The sequence below is a fragment of the Theropithecus gelada genome, chromosome 15 (assembly GCF_003255815.1).
Source record: "Theropithecus gelada isolate Dixy chromosome 15, Tgel_1.0, whole genome shotgun sequence".
Lineage (NCBI taxonomy): Eukaryota > Metazoa > Chordata > Mammalia > Primates > Cercopithecidae > Theropithecus > Theropithecus gelada.
Genome location: NC_037683.1, coordinates 82,413,055 through 82,428,375, shown reverse-complemented (window position 1 = coordinate 82,428,375; position 15,321 = coordinate 82,413,055). Strand labels below are relative to the sequence as shown.

Below are 15,321 nucleotides of genomic sequence, written 5' to 3'. Positions count from 1 at the left end.
TTTTTTTTGGTTTGCTGGTGAAGTTTGCCAGTTGAATAATGAGGGTTGGGCACAGTGGGTCAGGGAAATAGGGATATTGACGCCCGGGAGTTCTCAAACTGTTGTCTTCAGGGTTTTTTTTTTTTTTTTTTTTAATAGCACCTTTATGCCTCTTTTCCTTAAGATTTCCCTAAGTCCGTGATTAAGACCCGAGGCCCTTCTATTACCTTCTTGTGCACATCAAGGCTAAAAGCAGACATACCTACAGGAGCAGGTAGGTGACAGCACAGATGAATGAGGCAGAGGGTGGTGACCTAGGGGGTGCAAGATTTTCCCCTCCAGCTGATAAATGCCAGGAGGAAACAGAGCCAAAATTATATGGTGACCAAGATCCTGATTTTGCAACAGAATCTGGGTATTTTAGCGAAGTTGTTTGGTTTTTAAAGGGTGGCTCATTGAAAAAACATTCTAGGCTCGCTGAAATGCTTCTGTCTGGGCTGTATCTCATTGGCAGGCACCAACTTGACTGTGGTTCCTGCTATAGTGCTGCTGGTGGCCCAGTTTGGTGGCGTGTTCCAGGATGAATTTCCTGGTGCCAGCCTGGAGCCCATGCCCACTGCCTTTCCACAGACTTTGTAGGCACCCAATTATCTAGATTAAATTCCTTTCTGGTTAAGATGAAGTGGTTTCTTGTTCTTGCAGGTGAACCTTGATTGATAGTGATATATAAGATATCAAACTGCAATTTGGAGATACGGTGCCAAAGAAGATTAAAACAATGCACTTATTTTAAATAAATATTAAAAAGAAAGGAAAAATATCATAGATAACTCATTTTTTATTTTCCCCTTCCAAATCTATATGCTAGTCAGTATCAGCATAAATAAAAGTATCGAGAGTGACAGCACAGTTCTGGGAGCATGTGGAGGTGGAGCATGCAGAGGTAGCTTCCAGGATGGCCAGGAACGATTGGGAGTCAGGAGGAGGCCCTGCCAGGCCCCAGGAAAACCTTATGAATACCCAAGAGCCGAATACCTCTGGTCAAGAGACTGGATACTTACCTACCACCACCACCACCACCACCACCACTGCTACCAAAACACAAAACCAAACCAAACCCTTTTATTGTTGGCTGAAAATCTCAGTAAATGATTTAAGAGCACATCTGATTATATGCCCCAATAATTACCATGACAGCAAACTGTAAGAAATCACCATGGCTTCACATGAGAATTGTTTTTGACCTTGCTAAGAACTTCCTGCAACTTTCCAGCTATCTTTTGGGCTGCTATTTATATTCGAGAGCAAAAGAACTTTATATAGACCCACGTGTTCAGCTGCACCAGATAGACAGGAAAGGCTGTTGCTTGACTAATTTACATACCAGATTTAAACATTTGACATTAATATTAAGTATTACACATTAAGTCATTTTATTTTATTTTATTTTTTTTTTTTTTTTTTTTTTTTTTTTTTTTTTTTTTTTTTGAGACTGAGTCTGGCTCTGTCGCCCAGGCTGGAGTGCGGTGGCCGGATCTCAGCTCACTGCAAGCTCCGCCTCCCGGGTTCACGCCATTCTCCTGCCTCAGCCTCCCGAGTAGCTGGGACCACAGGCGCCCGCCACTTCGCCCGGCTAGTTTTTGTATTTTTTAGTAGAGACGGGGTTTCACCGTGTTAGCCAGGATGGTCTCGATCTCCTGACCTCATGATTCGCCCGTCTCGGCCTCCCAAAGTGCTGGGATTACAGGCTTGAGCCACCGCGCCCGGCCCTAAGTCATTTTAAATTTCTCCAATCAAAGGAAACTGACCAAATCAATAACTTTGTATAGTTTAGATGAGTTAAATAATTTTTAATAGGGCCTTATTTGTTGACCCTTAGAGCAGAACAATGCAAACTCAGGCCCAGCTAAGATTTGTGGCTCACTTTGCTACCCACTGGTTCCACTTTTCTGGACCTAGACTGGCTGCCTAACCTGCTGCCTACCTAATCTTGTATCTAGCTGAGAGAGGAGGAAACAGCAACAAAAAAGAATTACTATAGCAGGTCCGACTAGCAAACTTTAACTTGCCAAAAGACTAAGCTAGACTCTATGGATATCCATATATTAAAAATAAATCTACTTTATTGACTCCTCTTCCTGGAAATCAACCAAACTGCTATCCTGGAGATAGAAAGTAACTTAAAGCATAAGAAATTCTTCACTTGCATAAATCTGATCTTGATTCTTGAGAGCTAGGTTTCAACAATAACTAGTCTAATATTTAGCAAATAATTATTTTTTTACTTATTTTTTTAAATTTTCTATTTTTATAACATTTTATAGAACTCATAAAACGGTGCTTATATAAAAATCCACACCAAGTTGCTAGAGAGCATACAATTTCCAAAAATCTTATAGGTTACATGAGATATTTTGATACAGGCATGCAATGAATAATAATCATACCAGGGCAAATGGGGTATCCTGACTTCTGCTTCTGATGTTGTGTCTCCTTCTCTGACTCTGACCCTTCTTCTTCTGTCTTCCCCTTACAAGAACCCTGTGATTATATTGCGCCTATCTGGATAATTTAGGATACTCCTCCCATTTCAGGATCTTTAATTTAATCCCATTTGCAAAGTCCCTTTTGTCATATAAGGTAACATATTCACAGGTGACGGAATTAGGATGTGGACAGCTTTGGGGGGGCGGGCATTATTCTGTTTACCATAGTCACTAAGATCACACATACCAAAAGAGAATATTACAATATCTTTGCAGCTACCTGTGTAATATTAACTAAGAGCACTCACTCTGAAGAAATCCATTCCTAAAAAATTTACTAAAATAAAAAAGATGAAAGATTTGTCTTCTTCCATTGAGCCAAGTATATAATTTCTACATGACAAAATGATCAACTGTAAAGAAAGATCATGAGGGTTTTCCCTCCAATGTTCTTTTGCCACAGCAAAAATCAAGCATGTTCTCTCTCCGACTTACGAGGCAGATGACAGGCACATGCTGGTTGCTAGAGACGTGTTCTCATTCAGAGACACTGGTTCAGGCCTGATGTTGACGTGGTAACAGCCTGATGCGTTATTTGACTGCACTAAGTATTACCTGTTTGAATAGAGTGTAGGCCTGTCGTGTGGATAGTGCTCGTTGACGTATAAGGAAGAAGATGAAATTGTGGTCGCCAAGGAAGCAGCTTCAAACAGCGATGGAGTGCTAGGCACCAGGTCTGGCCTGTGTCGGGATCCCAGGGCTGGGAACGAAAGCAACACACACGTTCATGAATCTCAAGAATAAATGCAGCTTTAGTATCTATAATAATCGAAATGAGTCAAAAGCATTCATTTTACCTATCAGGCTGCAAATTCAATTATGAATGAAGTGCACTTTTTTTCTGAATTACAGCAGAAATGTAAAATAGCTTCTTGCAAACAGGTTAAACAGAAAGGAAATTGCATTAATTTACAAAATGGCTCATGGAAATGACATTATGAATGCTCTTTTAAAAACCTAATAAAGTGATTTACTATTTCAAAAAGATGGCATACAAAAATTCATAGGAGTTTAAGCAGATAATTTGACAGAGATTAAAAGGATGACTGGCAAGTGTATAAACAGACAGCGAACCTTTCTGCCCTCCCTGTGATATGCACATATCTATGATTCTCAGGTTGGATCTAAGAACCCATGTTTTTCAAGAGCCGGGAAACAAATACTTCAACAGACTAACAGTCGGCTCTACCTTAACCCCATCTGAGCCCATAAATACATTTAAACATTATCCAGGACTCTTCTTGACATATTTTAACATCAAAGTTGCCTTTTTTAAAATGAGAAAACACTTATTTTTTCTTTAAAACTTAGGGGCCCATGAAATCATCTGTGCAAGAGCCCACCCTTGTGCGGAAGGAGGAATGTTCAAGGCTGAGCAGTAACCCCCGCCCATCTCTCTGGAGTCTATGTGGACTCTTTCCATCACGCCCCCAGACTGACCTAAAATAGATGCTAATAAATACAATTATAACTTTAAGGTGTTCCTGGTATTCCTTTATAAGCACAACAAATTGAAAATTGGATATTTTTAGTGTGTAAATATAAACCGACCGTAATAGGGATTCTCGTGTGAGTGTGAGGTTTTGGATTTTGGATGTGAAGGGTATAGATGGTGGGGTAGGGAGCAACATGGAGGGGAAGCCAGGCAAGCACAGGAAAGGCTGGACTCTGGTCTGGAAAATCAGATGACACACTGGGATGGTAGAGCTCCACCTCTCCACCTCCAATTCAAGTCAAAATAGAAAACTGCAGCGATAGATAAAACATATAAAACCACGAATAACCAAAGTGCTCAACGTTCAAAAATTAGAAAGGCTTCAACTTTAATGTGACACCTGGCTTGCAATCTTCAATATTCTTGATCCCAACTTTTCATTAAATGGAAAGCAAAACATGAAAACTCTCCATAACTTTGAAAACTCTGTCAAAAATAACCTGATATCAGATTCCAATGAATTGCCACTCCTTATAAGGCAGATGGAGCTGGTCTTCAACCTAGGTTTTGGGCATACCAGCGTTACTTCACAAAGTAGACATGACCTGAGTGACAGAGCAAAATACATCTGTACAGTGACTCAGTCCCAGGTCACACATCATCAGGAAGGTGACCCCTCAACCCATAAGGAGCAGCTCTTTGAGGGAGAGAAGTGTTTCTTCCTGCTCCCGTATCCTTCCGTTTTTTTCTAAAGCCAGTGTGGTAGGCAGAACTCTAAGATGACCCCTAATGACCCACACTCCTGTAAATTCTCCCTTTGTTGTGGGGCCTGCAAACATGATGAGCTATTATTCCTGTGGCTATGTGATATGACCTAGCAAAAGGGATTTTGCAGATGTAACTCAGGTTACCCAGAGCTGGCTAACACTGAGTTAGGCAAAGGGAAGATTATCCAGGGGAGCCTCACCTAATCGTATGAGCCCATTAAATCTGGGTCTAGAGGTCAGGGACAAGAAGTCAGACAGAAAAAGTGTTGGGGCTTACTTGCAGGACATTCTGTGTTTGAAGATAGGGGGGCAGCATGGTAGGGAATGTGGATGGCCCCCAGGGCAAAACACGGCTCTTTGTTGTCCGACAGCAAAGAAGCAGGGATCTCCGCCCAACAGCTAAAATGAGCTGAATTCTGCCGACAACATGAATGAGCTTGGAATAGGATTCGTCCTCTGCACTTCCTGATAAGAACTCAGCCCAGCTCAAAACAACCAGCTAGCATCATAATGACAGGATCAAATTCACATATAAAAATATTAACCTTAAATATAAATGGGCTAAATGCCCCAATTAAAAGACAGAGGCTGGCAAATTAGAGTCAAGACCTATCGGTGTGCTGTATTCAGGAGAACCATCTCACGTGCAAAGACTCAAAATAAAGAAATGGAGGAATATTTACCAAGCAAATGGAAAGCAAAAAAAGGAGGAGTTGCAATCCTAAAATCTGATAAAACAGACTTTAAACCAACAAAGATCAAAAGAGACAAAGAAGGGCATTACATAATGGGAAAGGGATCAATGCAGCAAGAAGAGCTAACTATCCTAAATATATATGCACCCAATATAGGAGCACCCAGATTCATAAAGCAAGTTCTGAGAGACTTACAAAGAGACTTAGACTCCCACACAATAATAGCAGGAGACTTTAGCACACCACTGTCAATACTAGACAGATCAATGAGACAAAAGATTAACAAGGATATTCAGGACTTGAACTCAGCTCTGGACCAAGTGGACCTAATAGACATCTACAGAACTCTCCACCCCAAGTCAACAGAATATACATTCTTCTCAGCACCTCACTGCACTTATTCTAAAATTGATCACAGAATTGGAAGTAAAACACTCCTCAGCAAATGCAAAAGACCGGAAATCATAACAGTCTCTCAGACCACAGTGCAATCAAATTAGAACTCAGGATTAAGAAACTCATTCAAAACTGCACAACTACATGGAAACTGAACAATCTGCTCCTGAATGACTACTGGGTAAATAACAAAATGAAGGAAGAAATAAAGATGTTCTTTGAAATCATGAGAATGAAGACATAACATACCAGAATCTCTGGGACAAATGTAAAGCAGTGTGTAGAGGGAAATTTATAGCACTAAATGCCCACAAGAGAAAGCAGGAAAGATATAAAATTGACACCCTAATATCACAATTAAAAGAACTAGAGAAGCCAGAGCAAACAAATTCAAAAGCTAGCAGAAGACAAAAAATAACTAAGATCAGAGCAGAACCGAAGGAGATAGATACACGAAAAACCCTTCAAAAAAATCAATGCATCCAGGAGCTGGATTTTTGAAAAGGTCAACAAAACAGATAGACCTCTAGCCAGACTAATAAAGAAGAAAAGAGAGAAGAATCAAATAGATGCAATAAAAAATTATATAGGGGATATCACAACTGATCCCACAGAAATACAAACTACCATCAGAGAATACCATGAACACTTCTAAGTGAATAAACTAGAAAATCTAGAAGGAATGGATAAATTCCTGGACACGTACACCCTCCCAAGTCTAAACCAGGAAGAAGTCGAATCCCTGAATAAAACAACAAGTTCTGAAATTGAGGCAGAAATTAATAAGCTACCAACCAGCAAAAGTCCAGGACCAGACAGATTCACAGCTGAATTCTACCAAAGATACAAAGAGGAGCTGGTATCATTCCTTCTGAAACTATTCCAAACAACAGAAAAAGAGAGAATCCTCCCTAACTCATTTTATGAGGCCAACATCATCCTGATACCAAAATCTGGCAGAGACACAACAAAAAAAGAAAATTTCAGGCCAATATCTCTGATGAACATCAATGTGAAAATCCTCATTGAAATACTGGCAAACCGAATCCAGCAGCCCATCAAAAAGCTTATCCATTACGATCAAGTCAGTTTCATCCCTGGGATGCAAGTCTGGTTCAACATATGCAAATCAATAAATGTAATCCATCACATAAACAGAACCTAAGACAAAAACCACATGATTATCTCAATAGATGCAGAAAAGGCCTTCGACAAAATTCAACACCCCTTCATGCTAAAAACTCTCAATAAAGTAGGGACCAATGGAACGTTATCTCAAAATAATAAGAGCTATTTATGACAAACCAACAGCCAATATCATACTGAATAGGTAAACACTGGAAGCACTCCTTTTGAAAACCAGCACAAGACAAGGATGCCCTCTCTCACCACTCCTATTCAACACAGTATTGGAAGTTCTGGCCAGGACAATCAGGCAAGAGAAAGAAATAAAGTGTATTCAAATAGAAAGAGAAGAAGTCAAATTGTCTCTGTTTGCAGACGACATGATTGTATGTTTAGAAAACCCCATCATCTCAGACCCAAATCTCCTTAAGCTGATAAGCAACTTCAGCAAAGTCTCAGGATACAAAATCAATGTGCAAAAATCACAAGCATTCTTATACACCAATAACAGACAAACAGAAAGCCAAATCATGAGTGAACTGCCATTCACAATTGCTACAAACAGAATAAAATACCTAGGAATCCAACTTACAAGGGATGTGAAGGACCTCTTCAAGGAGAAGGACAAACCACTGCCCAAGGAAATAAAAGAGGACACAAACAAACGGAAAAACATTCCATGCTCATGGATAGGAAGAATCAATATTGTGAAAATGGCCATAGTGCCCAAAGTAATTTATAGATTCAATGCTACGCCCATCAAGCTACCACTGACTTTCTTCACAGAAGTGGAAAAAACTACTTTAAACTTCATATGGAACCAAAAAAGAGCCTACATAGCCAAGAAAATCCTGGGCAAAAAGAACAAAGCTGGAAGTGTCACACTACCTGACTTCAAACTATACTACAAGGCTACAGTAACCAAAACAGCATGGTACTGGTACCAAAACAGATATATAGACCAATGGAACAGAACAGAGGCCTCAGAAACAACACCACACGTCTACAACCATCTGATCTTTGACAAACCTGACACAAGCAATGGAGAAAAGATTTCCTGTTTAATAAATGGTGTTGGGAAAACTGGTTAGCCATATGCAGAAAACTGAAACTGGACCCTTTCCTTACAACTTATACGAAAATTAACTCAAGATGGATTGATCAAAGACTTAAACGTAAGACCTAGGACCATAAAAATCCTAGAAGAAAACCTGGGCAATACCATTCAGGACATAGGCATGGGCAAAGACTTCATGACTAAAACACCAAAAGCAATGGCAGCAAAAGCCAAAATTGACAAATGGAATCTATTTAAACTAAAGAGCTTCTGCACAGCAAAAGAAACAATCATCAGAGTGAACAGGCAACCTACAGAATGGGAGAAAATGTTTGCAATCTATCCATCTGACAAAGAGCTAATATCCAGAATCTACAAAGAACTTAAAATGATTTACAAGAAAAAAAAAACCCATCAAAAAGTTGGCAAAGAATATGAACAGACACTTCTCAAAAGAAGACATTTACACAGCCAACAGACATGAAAAAATACTCATCATCACTAGTCATTAGAGAAATGCAAATCAAACCCACAATGAGATACCATCTCACACCAGTTAGAATGGTGATCATTAAAAAGTCAGGAAACAACAGATGCTGGAGAGGACGTGGAGAAACAGGGATGCTTTTACACTGTTGTTGGGAGCGTAAACTAGTTCAACCATTGTGGAAGTGTGGCGATTCCTCAAGGATCTAGAACTAGAAATACCATTTGGCCCAGTAATCCTATTACTGGGTATATACTGAAAGGATTATAAATCATTCTACTATAAAGACACATGCACATGTATGTTTACTGCAACACTATTCACAATAGCAAAGACTTGGAATCAACCCAAATGTCCATCAATAATAGACTGGATAAATAAAATGTGGCACATATACACCATGGAATACTGTGCAGCCATAAAAAAGGATGAGCTCACGTCCTTTGTAGGGACATGGATGAAGCTGGAAACGATCATTCTGAGCAAACTATCAGAAGAACAGAAAACCAAACACTGCATGTTCTCATTCATAAGTGGGAGCTGAACAATGAGAACACATGGACATAGGGAGGGGAACATCACATACCTGGGCCTGTCAGCGGGTGGGGGGCAAGGGGAGGGACAGCATTAGGAGTAATACCTAATGTAGGTGACGGGTTGGTGGGTGCAGCAAAGCACCATGGCATGTGTATACCTCTGTAACAAAACTGCACATTCTACACATGTACCCCAGAACTTAAAGTATAATAATAAAAAAAATAAAATAAAAAGCTTATTTCTGAGAGAAAAAAAAAAAACAAAAAAACTCAGTCTTGCTGACACCTTCATTTCAGCTTTTGAGACCCTGAGCAGAGAACCTGTGTGAGTTGTACCCAGTCTTCTGACTTACAGAACCATCGGCTACTAACTGGGTATTATTTTAAGCTGCTAAGTTTCTGGTAATTTGTTACATGGCAATAGAAAATATAACCTGAACATACTGAGAATGGCAGAAAACAAACTTAAAAACTAGAGGGAAATTCAGTGATGACTTAGTGCAGGGGGAAGTTCCCCAAGTACAGAGCATTATTTAGAGACTAAACATTGTGCATGAAGAGGATAGCAAAGATAAACTCATTTTATAACATTATGTTATGTTTTCAAAGAATATGCTCAATAGGATTTTCTTTGACCTTCAGAGACCTTTGAAGGTGTTGTGTCTCTAAATTTGAAGCAATGAGTCAAATACTTCATTTGAAAAAAATACAATATACGCCCTACTTCCCATGTTTCCAGCCTTTCTAGATGCTGTGTAGTATATTTATTATATGTTTACCTTTTTTTTTTCTCCAAATTAACAACCGGATCCATTGCTTTAACTTTAGAGGTCACATTGAACATACTACTTGAAAGCTTAACTAATATAATTTTAAAATACTTTTATCCTATTTCCCAGACTACAGACACCTGCGGTTTTGCATGTGCTATCAGAAAATCAGGTAGTCTAGGGAGGGAGATGCCAGTGCCAGGGAGCTTAGGAGAAACGGGTGACTGTCTACCAGGAATTGGAGACATCAGTTCAGAGAGGATCAAGGGCACCTCTGTAACTCTCTTGCCGAAATCACTAACTCTGGGTAAAAGTTGGTTTATGGGAAGATGAGAAAGAAAGAAACCAAACATAGCACGTATGGATAAGTGCTGCTGAAGAAGGAATAGAAATAACACTGCATCCTAAAGACACTGAGGAAAAGAAAACCCCTAGAGGAGGTCTTAACTCCTGTAGAAAGTAAAAGACATTTTCAGGAAATGCTGAGATTCTCCAAAGAATATACTGATAGAAAAATCTAAAATGTCATTCTCCCATATTTGATTAGAAGGGAAAAAATAAATGATTAACTTGGCAGATAGAGAAAAGTATTTGATAAAATTCAGTACTCATTCCTGATTTAAAAAAAAAAAAAAAAAAAACTTTCAGCAAAGTAGGAATAAAAAAAGGAACTTCCTTGGCTTGATTATGGGTATCAAATACAGCAAACTTCTTTTTCAATAGTGAAACATTAGAAGCATTCCCTTTAAAATCAGGACAAGGCAAGGCTGTCTACAATCACTGTTTCTATTCATTATTGTACCAGAAGTCCTAGCCAGCAAGTAAGAAAGAAAAAAAGACAAAAAGGATGTGAAGTCCATACAATAGCAACAAATGGCCAGAAAACTCAATTCTTAAAAAACGTACTATTTTAAAAAATCCAGAAAAAAAATCCATATCAATATCTCTGCATTTATCCAAGAAATAAATCTAACAAAAGGTATATGTACAAGCCACACAAGAAAAATATTATAAAACTTTATTTAAATTCATTAAAGCACTCACTTTGGCAGCACATATACTAAAATTGGAACGATACAGAGAAGATTAGTATGGCCCCTGTGCAAGGATGACATGCAAATTCATGAAACATTCCATATTTTTCCTTTCTGCCTCTTTTCTTTCCTTCTCTTGGTACCTGCTCATGGTTATGAAGCTTTCAAAGTAAAAAACATGTAGTACCTCCCGAGTATTACCAGTGGGTACCCAAAAAAAAAATCATGAAAGAAACCTAAATGAAGAGACAACTTGTTGTTACACTGCATGTATGTGTGTGCACGTGTACCTGTGCATGTGTGTATGTGTACATGCACAGAATAAGGTCTAGAAGTAAAAGCAACAAAATGTTAGTATTTGTTACCATCATGTAGTGAAAGTAGACATTTTTCTTTTTAAATTAGTATTGTCTAATTTGTATCATAAACCATAAATTGTATTTTTTAATGTGGTAGTTAAAACTTGCATGAACCGCATCTTACTGTAGCTATCCTATTTATTTATTTATTTATTTATTTATTTATTTATTTATTTATTTGTTTATTTATTTGAGACAGAGTCTCGCTCTGTCGCCCAGGCTGGAGTGCAGTGGTGTAATCTCAGTTCACTGCAGCCTTCGCCTCCCGGGTTCAAGTGATTCTCATGCCTCAGTTTCCTGAGTAGTTAGAATTACAGGCGCCCGCTACCATGCCTGGCTAATTTTTTGGTATTTTTAGTAGAGACAGGGTTTCGCCACGTTGGCCAGGCTGGTTTCGCACTCCTGACCTCAAGTGATCTGCCTGACTCGGCCTCCCAAAGTGCTAGGATTACAGGCATGAGCCACTACGCCTGGCCACTGTAGCTATCCTTTAAAAACTTAACAGATTTTATTTCTTAGAACAGGTATTTTTAAATTTTTCTTCTGCAAATTTACTTGTATAAATAAATCACAAGAACTTTTGTCTTTTTAAAAAAGTTACGCATCTTTACCTTCTTCATCAAGGCTGCTAAAACTTTGTCCTTCGGTCAGCAAATCTCGCTTCTCATCCTTCCATTCCTGGCTAATTGAGGATACGATCTCCTGTGAAGTCGCCTTTAAGGCGGCAATGGAATTGCACCGTTTCTTAGAAGGTGAGGCCTTCAAAGCTAGACAGAAAGGAAAAGGACAAATACAGACATTTATTGTAAAATCACATTAATATTTTATTTAAAAGTGAATATTTTATTATTTATTAACATTTTAGTTATTATTTGAGTAGAAGACTTATTTTATACATACGGAAAGGGAGATGAAATTGTTTCATCTGATGAATACGACAAATTGGCTATTTGTCCAAAATGACTTGACTTAAATCAGAATATCCTAGAGCAAATTAAGAGTTAAAATTTCTCTCGGCCGGGAGCGGTGGCTCACGCCTGTAATCCCAGCACTTTGGGAGGCAGAGGCGGGCGGATCACGAGGTCAGGAGATAGAGACCATCCTGGCTAACACGGTGAAACCCGGTCTCTATTAACAATACAAAAAAGAACTAGCGGGCGTGGTGGCGGGTGCCTGTACTCCCAGCTACTGGGGAGGCTGAGGCAGGAGAATGACGTGAACCCGGGAGGCGGAGCTTGCAGTAAGCCAAGATCGCGCCACTGCACTCCAGCCTGGGCGACAGAGCAAGACTCCGTCTCAAAGAAAAAAAAAAAAATTCTCTCCAGATTTTGAAATGAAGTCTTACTTGAGGTAAAATTCAAATGTTTTACTGCTGAAGAATCATTTTCCCCCCTCCAAACAATGTTTTTCTAGTGCTGGAAGGAGGATGGGCGAGTTGATAAGCACAGATGGTAAAGTATAGAGAATTCTCACGACCCTGGTTTTATTAACTTGGGACTGGGGATTTCTAAACATGCCAATGTTTAATCTTATACTCATGTTGCCCAATTTAGCCAAGTTACTTCTGGTTGTTTTTTTCTTTCTGTGACTTTCCACTGACATTTCCTACCCTTTAGGTCTTTTCTAGGTCATGGTTTTATGTCAGACGTGTAATTCACTTCCAATCTTTGTCTAAACAGCAGTCTACAACTTCAGAAGTGTGTTGGGAACCTGAACTAATGAAAATGTACTTCACCATCAATCATGCTTGCTGAAGCCTGGGACTTCACGGAGGACACGTCCATGGAAGTTGCTTAAGTGGCAGCTGGGCCATCCTTATTTACATTCACTCTTTGCTGCAGTAATTCTTCTTGGCTTAATATTGCTAGAGAATTTCCTTGGAGGGAGGGGGAGAGGGAAGTTGAGGCCTGTTTATGCTTTTCCCTGAATATGTTTTTGGCAGTGTTTCTCTTCCTTTAGAGGTTTGCATAAAGGGCTAGTCTGATAGTAAATGTATTAGAGTAATTCTGTTGAGCCTTGGGAATCTCAAAGCTTAGATTACACAGCTCATCTGGGGCCTTCCCAGAGCCTGCTTGCAAGAACTTAATTGGAGAAGGACTTTGGGACACACAAATGAGGGAAGAATGGAGGGCAATCTCTCCACTTAAAGAGAAGGGAAGGTTTATTTGTCCCTCGAGCAGTCTTAGAATCATAATAATATCATCATCCTAATAAATAACATTTGTGGAGGGCATTAGAATCTGGAAGCCAACATTCACATTGCGTATCTCAAATCATCCACATGTATGAGGAAGAGGAAGGCCTTTTTTTAGGTCCAGAAACTGAGAATGGAAAGATTGTGGCTTGCCCAAGGTCACATAACTAGCAAGCATGAACCTCAGGTGTCTTTCTTTTCTTCTTAAGTTGCTTTCTAGGTGGTTCATTTTCTAGCTCTTTAGTATTCTGTTTTCTGGTTAAACTGAGGGGAAAAAAAGATAAACCTTGAATTTGTTTTTCTTTGAGGGGAAGAAATTTTTGAATATTTAAAAAATAAGTCATGTTTACCTTAACTCTCCACTCTCTCAAATAGTGGTCACACTTGTTTTACAAGAAGCTATTATTATCACACTGGCCTCTGCCTTAACATTCTATCTGCTAACTTTTATTTATTTTATTTTACTTTATTTTTCTTTAAGTTCTAGGGTACATGTGCTGAATGTGCAGGTTTGTTACATAGGTATACATGTGCCATGGTGGCTTGCTGCACTCATCAACCTATCATCTCTGCTAACTTTTATAGACCTTTAATAAACTCCTGTCTTTCAATATAGTATTTTAAAACAACTTTTTTTTTTTTTTTTTTTTTTTTTGAGACGGAGTTTTGCTCTTGTTGCCCAGACTGGAGTGCAATGGTGCAATCTCGGCTCACCGCAACCTCCACCTCCCGGGTTCAAACGATTCTCCTGCCTCAGCCTCCCGAGTAGCTGGGATTACAGGCATGCACCATCACGCCCGGCTAATTTTGTATTTTTAGTAGAGACGGGGTTTCTCCATGTTGGTCAGGCTGGTCTTGAACTCAAGACCTCAGGTGATCTGCCTGCCTTGGCCTCCCAAAGTGCTAGGATTACATGCATGAGCCACTGTGCCTGGCTGTATTTTAAATCTTCTAAATCAGAGGATCTCAGATGTGGGTTGGAAACCACTAGGGAGTCTCGGAGACCCTTTCAGAAGATCTATGATGTTAAAATTATTTTCATCATCATCATAAGACATTATTTGCCTTTTTCACTTTCATTCTCTCACATGTGTAGAGTTTTCTAAATGTTACATGACTGTGATGTCACCACATATTGCATTCAGAAGCAGATGTGCGACTCCAACTTATCTTCTATTAAGCCAGACATTAAGGATTAAAAAAAAAAAAGGTAAAACAATTCCACTTTTCTCACTAAATTATTTGTAGAAAATATAATTATTTTTTGTAATTATTTATGTTAAGAATTGATGTTAACATGCAATTTTTTTCTTAACTGGTAAGAATTAATAAATATTTTAAACTTTTCTCAATTTTAATTTCTAATATGTGAAATATAGGCTATCACCCACATAAAAGCTCTTTGGTATCCTCATAATTTTTAAGGGTGTAAGGTGGCCCTGAGACCAAAAGGTTTGAAAACTGCTTTTCTACATCATAGTTCTTAGGTCAGTGTTATTTCTCTAAACGAAGAAACAGCTATGATCAAAAGGTTTTTGGCAGTACCAAGGAAATGTGATCAGGGTGAGAGCCGTGTAATGAGGAAAAGATACTCAGGAGACCTATACTCACGGCATTTCATGGAGTGAGGGCCAAAAGCCTGGAAAAAGAAGTAACTCTTTGTTCTTTATCAGCATCACATATAATGAGGAGCAGAGAAGACCGGAAAACAAACCTCTGCCAAGACCACATAGCACCACAACAAAGAGTTCACTTTTGTCTCAAGTGGTGAGTTTCTTCCTTTAAGGAATGATCTCACTCAGCAGACAAGAGCTTGGATTTTGCAGAAATTCAGTTCTCAGGATCTCTTTTGATTGGGTAACCTTGAGAGCTGGTTTGGGTGGCTGGTTGCTTCCTTTTGTGTGACAGAAACGCGTGAATTTGTCTTTGGCTCAACCATGG

The 15,321-nt window shown here is 39.1% G+C and overlaps 1 protein-coding gene and 1 non-coding gene across 4 annotated transcripts in view; one reads left to right on the top strand and one right to left on the bottom strand.

Annotated features, from left to right (window-relative positions):
• PIP5K1B (phosphatidylinositol-4-phosphate 5-kinase type 1 beta) overlaps window positions 1-15,321 on the bottom strand; it is a 308,400-nt gene that overhangs the window by 64,428 nt on the left and 228,651 nt on the right. For all 3 annotated transcript variants that reach the window (XM_025359786.1, XM_025359788.1, XM_025359787.1), the window contains 2 exons: window positions 11,798-11,953; window positions 3,081-3,225 (listed from right to left, as the gene is read on the bottom strand). In XM_025359786.1, coding sequence (XP_025215571.1) covers window positions 3,081-3,225; window positions 11,798-11,953 — 301 coding nt within the window. The remainder of the gene's footprint in view (window positions 1-3,080; window positions 3,226-11,797; window positions 11,954-15,321) is intronic.
• Window positions 10,830-10,936, top strand: LOC112608836. Its single transcript, XR_003116110.1, has one exon. It is a non-coding gene; the product is annotated as a U6 spliceosomal RNA (small nuclear RNA).